This window comes from Jaculus jaculus, chromosome 23, assembly GCF_020740685.1.
Source record: "Jaculus jaculus isolate mJacJac1 chromosome 23, mJacJac1.mat.Y.cur, whole genome shotgun sequence".
Classification (NCBI taxonomy): domain Eukaryota; kingdom Metazoa; phylum Chordata; class Mammalia; order Rodentia; family Dipodidae; genus Jaculus; species Jaculus jaculus.
This window is the reverse complement of record NC_059124.1, coordinates 2,947,094-2,963,825: the sequence shown is the minus strand read 5'-3', so window position 1 is coordinate 2,963,825 and position 16,732 is coordinate 2,947,094. Positions and strand designations below refer to the sequence as shown.

Below are 16,732 nucleotides of genomic sequence, written 5' to 3'. Positions count from 1 at the left end.
CCATCTCCACCCGGCTCTGTGTGTGTGTGTGTGTGTGTGTGTGCAACCCGAGCTTTTATTTCCTAGTGGCTCCTTTAAGAGGCAGAGCTCGGTGCTGGGAATTCACGTCAGTTTCTGCCCTGAAACTCTCAAGATCAATGAGCATAGAGAGGGAGGGAGGGAGGGGACGAGAGCGAGCTCTCGCAGTTCTGCCTTCCAGTTTCTCTTCCAGGAAGGAAAACATCGGGGCGAGCGCGGCTGCAGGGAGGGCGGGCGGGCCGGCAGGGGGGCGGGCGCACCGGCGGCGGGTGGGAGGAGGAAGAGGAGGAGGAAGAGGAGGAGGAGGAGGAGGAAGAGCGGAGACGCGAGGCCGGCCGGCTGCGCCCCGGGGTCGCCGCGCCGCGCCGGGGACTCGAACCCGCAGCGGCCGCCCCGCGCCCCCGTCGCCGCGCGCCCCGCGCTCCGGATCCCCCGGGACGCCCGTCCGCCGGGGGATGCTGCCGCCGCCGCCGCCGCCAGAAACTTCTTAAATGACCGCGTCCGGCTGCCCGCCGAGCATTTCTGGGCTGGGGAGCAAGGAGGAAAGGAAAGTGGAAAAAAACTGAGAACTTCCTGATCCCTCTCTCGCGCTCTCTCCGCTCCCGGTCGCCGTGAGACATGTCTGAGACTCCTGCTCAGTGTAGCATTAAGGTAACGATCCGCTCTCCCCACCCGCCACCCCTCTTCCGTCCTTCTCTCCTGGGGGGGTGTGTGTGGTGGGGGGTGCCCGGGGGACCTGGAGCTGCACCCACCGGACTCCCCCCAACCCACCCACCCACCCCCGGGCACGCCGCGCCGGGGCTCGCTCTCCACGGTGGGCTTTTTTCCTTTCTTTTGGTTGCAGGCGCGCTCGGGGCGCCCAGGATTAATCTTTTTGGGGGGGCGCGAGGGGAGGAGATGCGGTTCGCGGCCGTCGTGGTACCTTTTCAGAGTAACCTGCGCCCCCTCCCCCTGCGAGACCCCCGGCGCCTCCTGGGCACCTCCCCCCCACTAACCCTAAACCCTTTTTCTTTCTTTCTTCTTCTTCTTTTTTTTTTTGACAATGAAATGCCTGTCGCAATTGGTTAGGAGGGACCCGGGTACTCTCCCAGGAACTATAAAAACACCCCCCACCCCGTAATTACTGGCTCTTTAAAAAAAAAAAACACACAACAACAACAACAACAAAAAACTACCTAACCCTTGCTCCTTATTCCTACACCCAACATGCGACTGAAATACAACTTTTGTTCCCGGGGAGTGGTCTTCCTAGGAAAAAAAAGTTCTCTCGCCCCCCACTGGGATGGACTCGTTTCTTTTTCAAGCACTGCGCCGGGTTTGACCATACAAGAGTCCCCCCCCCGCCCCCGCCCCCGCCCCCGCCCCTTCTGATTGTAATTGCAAGCCCTGTTGGAGAGAGTCGTTTTTAGTGTCAGCTTTTCCTGGGCATTGCACAATGAAAAAAAAAATTTTTTTTTTAAATAAAACCAAGGTGAATAAAGTTGCTGAATAGTTATTTTACTCCAGTACATATGAAAGTTGGGCAATCTCAAAGTAGAAATCTCCTGTGATGTAGGGAGGAAAAGGATTGACCAGGCAAAATGACCTTTTCTGTTTGACAGGGCGCGCAGGGTGCTTAAAAGCGACACCTCGCAGCTCTCCGGCCCTGTTGTGCATGCGGTAGCCCAAGTCAGGATGAGTGACTTCCAACAGTACTGTGCATGCATGTGTATCTTCTCTCCGCAAAGGCTGCCGTGCACCAGTGTGTGCCTTCGGAAAAGTTGTTGTGAAGTTTGCTACCGTTGGGAGGCAGGGTGATCTGTCTGTCTCTCCCCGGTGATTTTTTTTCCCGCTGCACTTAGTAAGGCACTTGATTCATTTCAGGCTTCTATCTGTACCCAGGAGGCAAGTTTTCTGCTGCTTCTGAGGCTGCTCAAGCTTGGTTTTGGCTTGGCCCATTTAATAATATGTGTGCTGTGTAGACACGGCAGGGACAATGGACATAACCTGTTTTCTTGGTCTGTGGGGAATTAACTGTACTAAGAGTTATTTATTTATTTACTTTTTTCATTTAGGTTCTATGTAGGGGAAAGGTATTGTGTCACTCGCTTACCAGGTTTTTTCTTGATTAGAAACAGACCTTTGTGTTTCTTATCGGGAAGGATGGCCATGGGTTTGAAGTAAGGCCAGTATGAACTCTAAAGGTGGGTTGGGTTTCTTTGTTTTGGGCCAATAGAAGTTTTGGCCTTCTGCACAGTGAAAGGCGCTCAGAAGTGACTGTTGTGCCTGTCTTGGGGTAGACTTGGAGCACGTCTTAGAAGAGCTTAGAACATTTGGATGCTTCAAAACCAACTTCTTTGGCAATATAAATCAGATTCTGTATCAAGTTCAGGAAAACCCTGCAGTATAGATAATTTATTTTGTTTAATACTTCATAATAGAAACAGAGGTGGCAGAATCATGGGGTATTAGATCGGTGAATTTGGCTCAACGGCAATAAACCCACTATCAGAAAAGTCTGGACCGACGGCGGCAAGCCCTGTTAGTTAAGACAGCAAACAGCAACCCATTCCTGTGACTTCTGGTACTCTTGCAAAGGGGCGTCGTTCCTGCTCTTCTCAGGGGCTGTTTCTGAGGGGCTGGCTTCATTGTACTCCACTGTGAGAGGACTCGGAGCAGCTGTGTTCCTCACACCCTACGTCTGGGGCCTGATCCCAGCCGAACACTTTTCTTGAATGTGACATTAAAGTTGTACCTGGAATTTACGTATCATTTCCCGCCCTCCCCGTTCCCTTACTGTCCTTCAGTCCTTCCCTCTTCCCTTGTCCTAGGGATGGAACTCCAGGCCCCTGCACATGCTAGGCGAGCTGTGCTGTTGCTATAACCTTGGTGCACCAGGCTCCTTCTGGTACCTTTTTTCATGACTGAATACCGTGTCATTCGGATGGGTCTCTTCTTCTGGTTATGAAAGAACCACTTGTGTTTTAGATCGTTCTCTAGCGTCGGTCTGCAGGTGTCCCGAGACGGCCTGTGCTTGGGTGCACTTAAGTGAAGAGTATCTCCGTGGAGTTTGATGAGTTCACAGCGATCTGCTGGAGAGCAAGGGCCAGGATCATTAGTCCGGTCCATCCAAAAATGGTCCACTGATCTGTGGCTGCGTTTCATTTAGTCCTTGGGATGTGGTACAGTGACTGCGTGAGGAAAAATGTCTGCTGTAAGCCGCAGGCAAGTTGCATTGCTTCTAGAAGCACTCCTCTCAGAGTCCAGTAAACAAACTTTTTTTCCCCCTGGGAGCAGAGAATAGATGTCTTTCTTTCAAAGAAGGGCCGACGGATCTGTGGTCCTGGAGGCGTGTGACACAAAGCCTGTGGAGCGGTTTCTCTTAGCCTGCTCTGCTCCTGAGACCGGCCCTGCTCTCCTGCCCCACAAGCGGGCAGCTGGGCAGAGGAAGCCCACGGGAGCCTGACCCGAGACAGCGGCCCGCATGGGGAAGTGCATTGTTTGCTTACGTCTGAGCGGTGGGTGTCTGCTAGGAAAGACAAGGGGCAGATTTGGGTGGAGCTTCCAAGGTAAAATCTTCTGAGTTGGTGAATCTGTGGCACCGTAGCAGTTAACAGTGAGGGCCCAAGAAGAGCTTTTATTTGTCTGTGGCACCTTCTATGTGTCTTGCCCTAACCAGGGGACCCTCAAAGCTATGGAAGAGAGGCTGCTTGTGCCCAGCCCAAGGTCACCCAGACTACACTGAGCCTTGCTAATTCTCTGACCTGAGCCCCTCTGTGTGCTGTGGGCTGTGCTCCTGAGAGTTTAAATGCTTCAGTTCCTGGCCATTTGGGGTTGGTTGGTGCTGAGGACAGGCTCAACTCCCAGATGTCTTTTCACAGGATTGGCCACAGGAAGAAGGAAAAGAGGCTCTCTTCTCCACTCCATCCATCACTCTTCACCTTCAAGTCACCTGTTCAGTTTTAAATCCAGCCAGGCTACAGCAGAGAGTGACGAGGCCCAGCCAACACGGGCCTTTTGGAAGGCTTGGCCCAAATGTCATTGGCTGAAGGAATCCTGAATGAAAAGAAAAAAAAAGAAAGCAAGCAAGCAGTCACATAATGTCCCTGGCCCTCTCTTTCCCTCCTCTTTTTATCAGTCCATATTCATAACAGAATGAAATCTGTTTTAAAAAGAATGTTAGGGGCTGGAGAGATGGCTTAGTGGTTAAGGCATTTGCCTGTGAGGCCAAAGGACCCAGGTTTGATTCCCTAGGACTCCTGTTAGCCAGATGCACAAGGTGGCACATGTGTCTGGACTTTGTTTGCAGTGGCTGGAGGCTCTGGCGTGCCCGGTCTTTCTCTATCTGTCTCTTCTATCTCTGTCTGTTTGCAAATAAATAAATGCAAATAATAATAATAAAAAGAATGTTACTGAGAGGCTGTTTAGATCTCTTCTTGCTCCTTGGGGTTGGCCATGTGATCTTAGGGCCCTAGACCCTCTCCTGGCAGCTGGCAAGAAGTGCTTCTGTCATGTTTGCTGACACCAAATGAGGTGTGGAGCCCTTTGCTCTGTCCACACAGCACCACAGAGACTCAACGCCTTCGTCCCCTGGCTTGGGTGCAGCATTCAATAGGACTTTCCTACTGCTTTCGATAGAGTGGGGAGCTCTGACCAACACTAATAAGATTATTGTATGTTTGTTGTTTTGAGTTTTCAAGGTCTTGCTCTAGCCCAGGCTGACCTGGAATTTACTCTGTAGTCTCAGGGTGGCCTCGAACTCACAGTGATCCTCCCACCTCTGCCTCCCGAGTGCTGGGATTAAAGTTGTGCGCCACCACGTCCAGTCATTAATAGGAATTTTGATACACTAGCAATATTTGATTTTTAAAAATATTTTATTTATTTATTTGAGAAAGAGAGAAAGAAGTGGGTAGAGAATTGGTGCACCAAGGCCTTGAGCCACTGCAAATGAACTCCAGAGGCATGCACCACCTTGTGCATCTGGCTTTATGTGGGTACTGGGAATTGAACCTAGGTCCTTTGGCTTTGCAGGAAAGTGCCTTAACCACTAAGCCCTCCATTGTTTTGATAACATTCTCAAAAGTGCTTTTGTCTAAATTAAAAAGAAAAGTGTAAATCCCAACCCTTTGGAAGCTAAAGCAGAAGGGTCAGGAGTTCAAGGTCATCCCTGGCTACTTAGCCTAAACTACATGAGACCTTTCTCAAAAAAAAGAAAAGAAAAAGAAGGAATTAAGTGAAAGATAGGGCAGAGAGACTAGTTTATGTGAGTAGCCCCTTGTCTGTTTTCCCTGCTTCTCTGACAGTCCCAGAGAACTTTCAAGCATGCGCCTTTACACTGAGCCACGCATCGGGGACCTCTCAGACTTTCAGAGTTGGGCAACCTTAGCCATCTCCTGGGCCTTTCTTCTGTTTTCGTAACTGGGGTTCTACAAGCTAAGTGATTATTTTAACCCATTTGAAGAACGCCGGCCTGCAGGGCCTTAGACCTCTGTGTCGCATTCTCTGGGTTCTTGGCGCACCTATAAAAAGCCAAGGAAGGGGCTGGAGAGATGGCTTAGCGGTTAAGCGCTTGCCTGTGAAGCTAAGGACCCCGGTTCGAGGCTCGGTTCACCAGGTCCCACGTTAGCCAGATGCACAAGGGGGCGCACGCGTCTGGAGTTCGTTTGCAGTGGCTGGAAGCCCTGGTGTGCCCATTCTCTCTCTCTCCCTATATCTGTCTTTCTCTCTGTCGCTCTCAAATAAATAAATAAAAAATGAACAAAATATATTAAAAAAAAAAAGGCCAAGGAAGGGCTGGAGAGATGGCTAACCGGCACTTGCCCGCGAAGCCCAAGGTCCCAGGTTTGATTCCTTGGTACCCATGTAAGCCAGATGCACAAGATGGTGCATGCCGCCTGGAGTTGGTTTGCGGTGGCTAGAGACTGGTGTGCCCATTCTCTCTCTCAAATAAACAAACAAATAAATAAAATACTTAAAAGGCCAAGGAAATTCGATACAGTAGGTTTCACTGGCACTTCCTACCGTGGTCTGTTTTAGTCACAAGCCAGCTGGTCTGAGGGCCCAGAGATGTGTGCCACGGGAGATGTGTGTGTGGGAGCAGCGGCTGCGGGGGTCTTGTCAGGAGGGAGAAGGGGAAGTGGGGGAGGTAGGAATGCGGGAAGCAGGATCGCCACGGCCCTTCCTTTCGTTGGCACCACATTTTGCAGTCTTCTTTTTTTTGGCTTTTCGAGGTAGGGTCTTTTGCTCCAGCCCAGGCTGACCTGGAATTCACTATGCAGTCTCAGGGTGGCCTTGAACTCATGTCGATCCTCCTACCTCGTCCTCCGGAGTGTTGGGATTGAAACTTTTTTTTTTTTAAAGTTGGGTCTGTGAGTCTGGCAGCTGTGCCTGGTGCCATGTCCCCTCTGAGGATCCCTTGAATGGGCTCCAGGGTTTTTCCCAGCTACACTTACCTATACCTGCGCTCGTGTGGAGTTAGCTTCCTGTCTAGAACAGTGCAGGCAGTAGACCAGGCAGCTCGTCCAGGGGAAGTTGGCTGTGGATAATGTCTTTCTTGGGGCAGGTGAAGCAAGGGGAAATGACCTCAGTGTTATCACCAGACCCAGGAAGGCGCTAAGTTACTTCTTGTAGGGGAGAGCAGGAGTGAGGTGTTGATTGGAGTTACTTGAAAGCACTTTCCTTTTTATTATTGATTTAAAAAGAAAAAAAATAATTTGACTGGGTATGGTGACACACACCTTTAACCCTAGCAGTAGGGAGGCCATGGTAGAATTCCAGGTTAACCTGGGCTAGAGAGAGATCCTATCTCAAAAAACCTGCTTTTTTGAAGTGGGGTCTCCCTCTAGCCTGACTTAAGCTAGAACCCACTCTGTATCCCAGGCTGGCCTCCAACTCACGGTGATCCTCCTACTTTAGCTTCCTGGGTGCTGAGATTAAAGGCGTGTGCCACCATGCCCTGCGTAAGCCTTGGCTTTTGGTGTATGTCTCTACCTGGAGGAAACAGAGTCTTGGAGCCCCCTCCCCCCTCCGTATTTAAGGGTATTTAAGTGGTTATTTATTTATTTTTTCCTCTGTGAATACTTTAGAAACAGCATTGTAACTTGTCTTTATTTTTTATTGTTTTGGTTTTTTGAGGTAGGGTCTCGCTCTAGCTCAGGCTGACCTGGAATTCACTCTGTAGTCTCAGGGTGGCCTCGAACTCACAGCATTCCTCCTACCTCTGCCTCCCAAGTGCTGGGATTAAAGGTGTTTGCCACCATTCCCGCCTGTAACTTGTTTTTAGATGAAATCCATTACTGCTGCATTTGTTGTTAGATGTGTAGAGAGAACCAATCATTGTGTTTGTTGAATAGAGAGTGTGAGTTCCCACGCCAACAGGGGCCCAGCGTGAAGACTTCATTGCCAAACCTAGTAGTAGGAGAGAGAGAAAGACTAGAGTAAATTAGCGAGAAGTTAGAATTATAGCCTATTAAAAAAGCAAACACATTTTTATTGATTTTTTTTTTCCTGAATGTACAGGAACCAGACTAATAAAGTAGCATTCACTGGGCTCTCTCAGAATGAACGTCCTCGAATAGACCAGAGTGACTTGTGTGTCTGGGTAGGAAAGAGCGTAACTGTGTGCTTGAAACTGGTTCCCTGGTGTCGACATACTACCACCAATCTATGACCTGCTCTGTTAATTCACTTGGTAACCCTTTCATCTCAGTGAAATTATGCAGTTCGGTCCAGTCTGGTCCCAGAAATCTATAGTACTCAGGGCATGGGCGAGTCGCTTGCTAAGGGAAGGCCTTACCGTATTAAGTGTGGACTCTACGTTGAGCTAAGTGCACATCCAATCCTGTGGACTGTGCTTAGGGAAACTGGAATCCTTGTGTTTGGGCACTTATAAATTCTACGTAATCCGAAGAATTTGGCTGCTGTTTTCATTGCTGTAGCTCCTAGACAACCAGACCAGTTCTAGAGATTTCTTTCCTTTTCCTTTTTTTTTTTTTTTTTTTAAGTTTTTCAAGGTAAGGTCTCACTCTAGCCCAGGATGACCTGAGATTCACTATGTAGTCTCGGGGTGGACTTGAACTCACAGTGATCCTCCTACCTGTATCTCCTGATTAAAGGTGTGTACTACCATGCCCGGCCCACTTTTTTCCTTCCTCTTCCTGCCTCATCATCACCATCATTTGTTGCATATTAATATCCACTGTCCCGGTGCCCTGCGTTTCAGCTCCATGACCTCATTCCTTCTTCACAGTCTCTCCTGGAGAGAGACTGGAGAGTTTTCCTCCCCAGTTTACAAATGAGGAGCATGAAGCTGGACACTTTATGTGACAGGTGGCCGGCCTCTGTTCTCCTGGGTTGTTAGTGGTATTATCAGGCCCAGTGTCTACATCATGGAGCTGCAGTTCTCAAGGGTCTCTATTGGGAAACTCTGGTCATCTTTATAAAGTAGATTAGGACGGGGAGATTCTGGCTGGGGTCTCTGGCTAAGGTGGGTTCTTGTTCACCATTATGTAAGCAGTGGGAGCAGCCAGATGGTCACACCTGCCTCGGGATAAATGCCCAAGTCTTTTTTTTTTTTTTTTTTTTCTAGATGGGTCTCACTCTAGCCCAGGCTGACCTGGAGTTAGTTCACTATGTAGACTTTTTAAGTCTTCCTTTTTCACCTGGCCTCTAATACCATCTCCTAATAGATTGTCTTTCAAAGGCTTCATTTTCCGCCTCATGTTTTACTCAGAAGTCTTTCCTTATTTCTCTCACTGCCTTTATTAAGTGGTTGGAAGTCTGTGAGGTTGCGTCCTCGTCCTGTTTAACCTCAGGGCCCAGCTCTGCTGGCATCATGCCATCCTTTGTACAACTGTATTTTTCTTTTGAAGCCTTTTGCCCAATCCAGGAATATCTTGTTCATATTCTCTCTCTCTCTCTCTTTTGTTTTGTTTTGTTTTTTTCAAGGTAGGGTCTTGTTCTAGCCCAGGCTGACCTAGAATTCACTGTGTAGTCTCAGGGTGGCCTCAAACTCATGGAAATCCTCCTACCTTTGCCTCCCAAGTGCTGGGGTTAAAGGAATGCACCACCACACCCTGCCTCTTTTCTTTGTCCTTAAACATCCCTTGTGTAACTTTATTTTATTTATTTGACAGAGAGAAAGAGGAGAGAGGTTGGTGGGGGGAGAGAAGGGGCATGCCAGGACCTCCAGCTGCTGCAAACAAACTCCAGACACCTGCACCACCTTATGCATCTGGCTTATGTGGGTCCTTTGGCTTTGCAAGCAAGCTCCTAGGGAATCGAACCTGGGTCCTTTGGCTTTGCAAGCAAGCACCTTAGCCGCTAAGCCATCCCTCCAGCCCTTGTACAACTTTAATAGTTTGTGATTTCTGGTAATCTAAAAGATATCCCCAGGAATATTATTTTCTCCTTTCTTGTGCAGTCCTGTTCATCCTAACCTTGTTCTGTCTAACTTACTTCAGTGAAAAGAGAATTGTGACCACCTGACTTCATAAAGTTTGGTATTTGTCGGGCGTGGTGGCGCACGCCTTTAATCCAGGAGGCAGAGGTAGGAGGATCGCTGTGAGTTTGAGGCCACCCTGAGACTACATAGTGAATTCGAGGTCAATCTGAGCTAGAGTGAGACCCTACCTTGAAAACCACTCTCCTCCCCCCACAAAATAAAGTTCGGTGTTTGTTAAGGGTTGTTTCCCACCCCCACACTGGGAATTGAACTCACAGCCTCATGATGCTGGGCAGGTGGCCTGCCGCTGAGCCCTCTCCAGTTCTGTATTCAGACAGCTTTAATGAAGGCACTTAACAGGAGTAAGCTCTTTAGGTCCATCACTTGAGACTTGGTAAAACTAAAAAGAGAGTGTCGCAAAAGAAGTAGCTGACAGTGTGTGGGGTGTCGTGTTTGAGGGATGCCAGGACATGGAGGAGGCACGACCCAGACCTCCCGAGACAGATGAAGAAGAGACAGAGACACACCCCTTAAATAGCTTGCCAAAGACCATCTTGCCAATCATAGTCAAGCCACAGCCAGAATCAGGTGTTCTGTCCCAGATATGTGTCTCCCCAACTCCATGGTGGAAGCAAAATCGTACAAAGTAGGTAAACTGTGGCAACAGAGCTTCCCTGTTGTGTTTTCTGAAGAGGGTTAAATCTCTCTAAACACCATCATAGAATTATGGCTGTTATCCATGTTTACGAGTTCTGCATTAAATCATTCAATTTAAGAAGTGAGCTGGGCGTGGCGGTGCACGCCTTTAATCCCAGCACTTGAACAGTAGGAGCATCGCCATGAGTTCAAGGCCTCCCTGAGACTACATAGTGAATTCCAGGTCAGCCTGGACTAGAGCAAGACCCTACCTCAAGAGAGAGAGAGAGAGAGAGAGAGAGAGAGAGAGAGAGAGAGGGAGAGAGGGAGGTGAGGAAAGGATGAAATATATTTTGGAAAGTTATCCAACAAGAAAACAAGGGTTGTCATAAAAATCATGTTGATTTTTTTTAAAGGCCAAGCCTCACATCTCTGGATGATTGATGATGTATGGAAATACTCCTGAAGGGAGATGATCCTGAGGCCCTGTTTCCTTTTGGGGGTTCTTTTCCCTTTCTCTGTGGGAGTCGGACAACATTGGGAAATGACCTCCTTTCCCGAGTGACCCAAAAAGGACATATTGCCATATTAGCTATTAGTGTGTGCAGTGCGATATCTTGTCACAGTGTCTTCTCAGTCTCCACTGGCCTTAGATTTATTAGTACTGAGGTTTGTTCTGTTATTCTTAGGCTCTTCCCTATGAAGGTGACTTCCCTTAAGGGCATTAAAAGTTGCTGGTAAGGGGCCCACTCACTGTGGGGCTCCCCCAGGGGCGGGGTGCAGACATTGCAGCAGACAGACCTGTATAACCTTTTCCTTGAACTTGCTCAAGGTGCTCAGTCACGAACTTACTAATTCTTCTGAAGTGTTAATAAAACCATGCGTCTCTTGGCGTTTTGGGCCTGTGAAAATTGCCCAGTGGCTGTTCCTTAAGCTGTTAAAAACAATGAGGTGCCCGGAGATGGCTTATTCAGTGCTTGCTGAACAAGCCATGAGGACCTGAGTTCAGATCCCAGCCCTCATGTATGAAAGCTGGATGTGAAGCCAGGAGTGGTGGCACACACCCTTAATCCCATCACTTAGGTGGCAGAGGTAGGAGGATCGCCATGAGTTCAAGGCCACCGTGAGAGTTCCAGATCAGCCTGGGCTAGAGTGATACCGTACCTACCTTGAAAAAAGCAAAAAAAAAAAAAAGAAGGTCAAGAGTAATTGAAGATGACACTTAACATTGACCTCTGGCTTTCCCAGGCATGCACACCAACATACATGCGTACACACACACACACACACACACACACAAGAAACCGTGTTCTACTATATCCTACATTACATGTAGATCCAGAAGGCACCCAAGGGGATGAAGCGATGACTTCGCGGTTAAGGCACTTGCCTGCAAAGCCAAAGGACTCAGGTTCTATTGCCCAGTACCCACGTAAGCCAGATAGATTCCCAAGGGGGTGGTGCATGAGTGGCTGGAGGCCCTGTTGTGCCCATCTTCTCTATATCTCTTTATCTCTCTCTCTCTCTCAAATAAATAAAATATATATATTTTTAAGAAGGCACCCAAAGCTTCCTGGTTCCATATGCACATTTTACTCTTGAGAATGCAGGCCAAAGGTGGCTATACTGTTGTGGTGCCGCCTGGATGAACATCCGAGTTTCTCCCAGGGCTGTGAGGTCACTCCCTCGTTGGCCAGGAAAGCTCTTATTTTGACTCTAATTGAACACAAGCCTGAACAACTGAAGAGATGAGCCGACTGCAATTATGTGATAATAGCAAATGCCTTTTGTATCTTACAGCAAAGTTTTGAGGGAAATAGCTGGTGTGGTTCTGAATAAGTTTCCAGAGATGAAAGAAAAGGGGAAGGAAAAAAAAATAAAGCCTACGTCTGGAAGTCCTGTGCAGCGTCTCTAACCAGCGATATTACTCAGCACTCAAATATTCGAACGCATTCAGGGATCTGCTTGTTCATACAGTCGCTTATTATTCGTGACTGGGGTGGGACGTGAAAAGGCGGCATCGATTCTTTAGATGGCTTTTGTTTCCCAGGCAATTCTGTGTCTGTCTGACCACAGAACAGACGCTGTGTGTTGTGGCGTGGTGAGTTTCCAGCCTCATGAACTGGGACTGGATGGCCTGTAGTGGAAGTTTAATTGTACAGAGGAGTTTGAAAAAGCCGAGTTTATTACCTTGGGGCACGAGGGGGTTTTGTTTGTAGTGGATGGTTGAGGAGCGTTCTTTCTGCTGGGGTCCTTCGAGCACCGCGCTGAACCTTGGCTGTCGCCTGGGTGTCACATGGGAAGATGAGATGCGGGCTGGGAAATGGGCACCTCCCTTTCCCAGTTTGTGCTTCAGTACGGATGGAGCCCAGGGCATTGCCCATGCGAGGAAAGCACTCTACCCCAAGGGGAAGTAACCCTTTTTGAGGAATAGTGGAGACAAAGCTCACTTCCCACCCCGTGAAAAAAAGGTGTGGGGCTAGCAGACACTTGACGAGAGAAGTTTGGAGGGAATTTACTCTTCCCCACACATCGCCAGAACCACCAGTGTAAGTTGGCTATTATTATTTTTTAAATTTTTCTTTTCATTTCATTTTAGTTTTGAGGGGGGGGGGGATATGGGTGCTCCAGGACCTCCAGCCACTGTAAACAAACAACAGACGCATGTGCCACCTTGTGCATCTGGCTTATGTGGGTCCTGGGGAATCGAACCTGGGTTCCTTCCCCCACCCCCCTCAGCTGCCCTGTACCTTTTGTAGTGGCGCAGTTATCTTTTCCTAAGAATTATCTGCCCAAGGTCAGCCATCCTTGCTTCACTCATGTCTCCTGTATGTGTGGAAACTAACTCTGAGCATTTCCTAGAAGAGAGAGCTGCAGATAAAAATCAGTCTCGTAATTAAAAAAAAAAAAAAAAAAAAAAAAAGGCCAAACCCAAGAGAACAGCCTGTTTGTTTCTGAAGTTCCCAGGTTCCCCACTGACTCCACCTTGCTCTCTAGTGAAAGTGTGAGTCCAGGTGTGGCCACTGAAGGTCTGGCATTATGAGTAAAGAAAGAGGTAGGTCCGCCTCACTGCGAATGTGGCCTGAAGGGCACTGTCCTTTAATGATGGGCCAGGGTCCAGTGACAACTTAAGTACAGCACTTGCCCAGTGTGTCTGAGGCCCTGGATTTGATTCCTAGTACCCTCCCACCCCCCTCCAACAAAATCGGGGCTGGAGGGGTGGCTTAGCAGTTAAGGCACTTGCTTACAAAGCCAAAGGACCCAGGTACAATTCCCCAGGACTTATGTAAGCCAGATGCACAAGGTGGCTTATGAGTCTGGAGTTCTGGGTAGTTTATAGCAACTGGAGGCTCTGGTGTGCCCATTCTCTCTCTTTTACTACCTCTTTTTCTTTTAAGTAAAATAAATAAGTACATAATATTATTTAAAAAAACTTAAAATCATCTCAAACCTGATCATTATTATGTGGACAGATAGCTCACATAGGGTTGAACAGGATGAAATAAGATAGAATTGCTGAGTGGGGGGGGGGCCGTGGTGGCGCACACTTTTAATCTCAGCACTCGGGAGGCAGAAGTAGGAGGATCGCAGTGAGTTTAAGGCCACCCTAGACACTACACAGTGAATTCTAGGTCAGCCTGGACTAGAGCGAGACCCTACCTCGAAAACCAAACAACCAACCAACCCTAAAAGCCATAGAATTGTCATTGGGAGTTTGCTGAACCCTTTGCTTAACTGTGTTGAAGAGCTCAGATTAAGGAAAGAAACCTTTTTTAAATTTTTTTTTATTTTTGAGGTAGGGTCTCACTCTGTTCCAGGTTGACCTGAACTTAACTTTGTAGTCTCGGGGTGGCCTCGAACTCACAGCGATCCTCCTACCTCTGCCTCCTGAGTGCTGAGATTAAAGGCGTGCACCACCACGCCCAGCTAAGGTCAGTTGTTGATATCTCTAGACCACCTGTCTTTCACAGACGGTCCTTGGCCATCAGACACTGGTGTGTCTCGTGGTTCTCTGTAGGGTCCAGCTAATTATTTTCACACATTGATTTGTGATCAGGCACTCCAAGGGACAAAAGTGAGTTCCTTTTTTTCTTTGGGTCTCTCTGTGTACTCGTGGCCCAAGTTCCTGCCTTAGAGCTGGTGTGGCTGGGTTTGGCAATGGGAAGATCTGAAGGTGTGCGTGTGTTGGGGGGATAGCTGCTGTGTCCTTCTTTTGACTCAAGGTCTGCGGGATTTAAAGAGACTTATGTCATGAGTTGCATGACTGGTGTTTTGACAGGCTGATGAGATTTGAGCTTTGTTGACTTAATGGGTCTTAGTGACCCATTGCTATAATGGCCAGGGATGAAGGGACACCAGGTCAGAGGTCATGTGGAATCTCTTGATCTGCCCCTATTCATAGCAGGAGAGCTGTTATCTGGTGCATAAAAAACTGAATGACTGGGCTAGAGAGATGGCTTAGCAGTTAAGAGCTTGCCTGTGAAGCCTAAGGACCCCGGTTCGAGGCTCCATTCCCCAGGATCCACGTTAGCCAGATGCACATGGCGGCGCACATGTCTGGAGTTTGTTTGCAGTGGCTAGAGGCCCTGGTGTCCCCATTCTCTCTCTCTCTCTCTGCCGCTCATAAATAAATAAAAATAAATGAAAAAATATAAAAAAAATTTGAATGACTTGAGCTGATTACCCAGCATGAGTAAGTCTCCCCTGTCCCCTGACTTTGAGCCCTCACTGAGCTGGTTTGGTGAGTATACCTCAGATCCCTTGGAAAGCGCAGCTCTGCATTTGACATTGTAAAAGCCCCTTGTCTGTCCCAGAGTCTGCTGTCTGTCTGACCGGGGAATAAAGTAGAGGAAGGGCTTGTACCTGGGGGAAAGGTGAAGGGAGAACAGAGAAACAAAAGCTTGCTTTCTGCACTTCGCTTTTGTTATTTTTATATTTTGTTTATTTATTTATTATTTGAGAGAGAAAGAGGCAGAGAGAGAGAGAGAGAGAGAGAGAGAGAGGGAGAATATGGGCGTGCCAGGGCCTCCAGCCACTGCAAACAAACACCAGATGCATGTGTTACCTTGTGCATCTGGCTAATGTGGGTCCTGGGGAATCGAGCCTCGAACCGGGGTCCTTAGGCTTCACAGGCAAGTGCTTAACCACTGAGCTATCTCTCCAGCCCTGTTTTTGTTTCTGAAGAGGTCGGGTCTCCGGGCCAGGCTGACCTGGAGTTTACTAACTACGCAGTCTCAGGCTGGCCTGGAACTCACAGTGATCCTCCTACCTTGGCCTCTGAGCGCTGGGATGAAAGGCGTGCGCCCGGGCCTGCGTCCTGAACTTCGTAGTCTGCCTTCTCCCGTGCTCGGGTCGTTGCGCCTTTGGCAGGGCTGTGAGGCAGAAGGCGACCGTGCGCCTCTCTACGAGCAGAAGTGGGTTGTAGGTCAGACACAGCTCAGGCACACCGGTACACCCCGCTCAGCGCGATGCTCTTTTATTTTTTTATTTTTAAAAAATTATTTATTTATTTGAGAGCGACAGACACAGAGAGAAAGACAGATAGAGGGAGAGAGAGAGAATGGGCGCGCCAGGGCTTCCAGCCTCTGCAAACGAACTCCAGACGCGTGCGCCCCCTTGTGCATCTGGCTAACGTGGGACCTGGGGAACCGAGCCTCGAACCAGGGTCCTTAGGCTTCACAGGCAAGCGCTTAACCGCTAAGCCATCTCTCCAGCCCTGATGTTCTTTTAATCTGCTTCAGTTCTGAGGGCTTTTCTTTAAGTTTCTCCCCGACAGACAGGGACATGGGCACAGGTACTTCATGTCTCAAGCAGGGCACCTGTTAATATGTCTGTTCTGCCCACGCTCACACTTCTTGGGGACTTCGCTTTCTCAGGATCCTATATCCGTTGCTTTGCCCATTACCACGACCAAACACCTGACAAGATGCAACTCAAGGAAGGGCTTATTTATTTTTTTATTAACAATTTCCATGATTATAAAAAAATATCCCATAGTAATACTGTCCTTCCCCCCACCCCACCACTTTCCCCTTTGAAGCTCCATTCTCTCCATCTCAGTGATTCTCTCTTTTACTTTGATGTCAAGATCTTTTCCTCCTTTTATGATGATCTTGTGTGGGTGGTGTCAGGCACTGTGAGGTCATGGATATCCAGGCCATTCTGTGTCTGGGGGGAGCATGTTGTAAGGAGTTCTACCCTTCCTTTGGCTCTTATATTCTTTCTGCCACTTCTTCTACAATAGACCGTGAGCCTTGGAAGGTGTGATAGAGATATTGCAGTGCTGAGTACTCCAGTCACTTCTTTCCAGCACCATGACGCCTTCTGAGTCACCCCAAGGTCACTGCCATCTGAAAAGAGAAGGTTCTCTACCAAAAGTGAGAGTGGCATTTAATATAAGGGTATGAACATTAAGAGAAGTGCTTACTGGGCAGTTGGATGAGCATAGTATATACATTTAGCCAGACACAGCTAGTGAGACCCTACCTCGGAGGGGGGATAAAAAGGAGAAAGCAAGCCAAATATTCATCTCTCCTTTTCAGAAAGGATTTTTATATTTTATTTATTTATTTGACAGAGAGAGTGGTCTTCCCACCTTCCTTAAAGTAGAAATAGTCAGAGGTATGCCTCGTCACTGATTCTAATCCAGTCCAT

At 48.4% G+C, this 16,732-nt stretch overlaps 1 protein-coding gene across 1 annotated transcript in view; it reads left to right on the top strand.

The window, feature by feature from the left end:
• Positions 1 to 465: 465 nt before the first annotated feature.
• Etv6 (ETS variant transcription factor 6) overlaps positions 466 to 16,732 on the top strand; it is a 259,969-nt gene continuing 243,702 nt past the window's right edge. Inside the window, exon 1 of the mRNA XM_045139694.1 lies at positions 466 to 669. Within this exon, the coding sequence (XP_044995629.1) occupies positions 637 to 669 (33 nt within the window). The 5' untranslated portion in view covers positions 466 to 636. The remainder of the gene's footprint in view (positions 670 to 16,732) is intronic.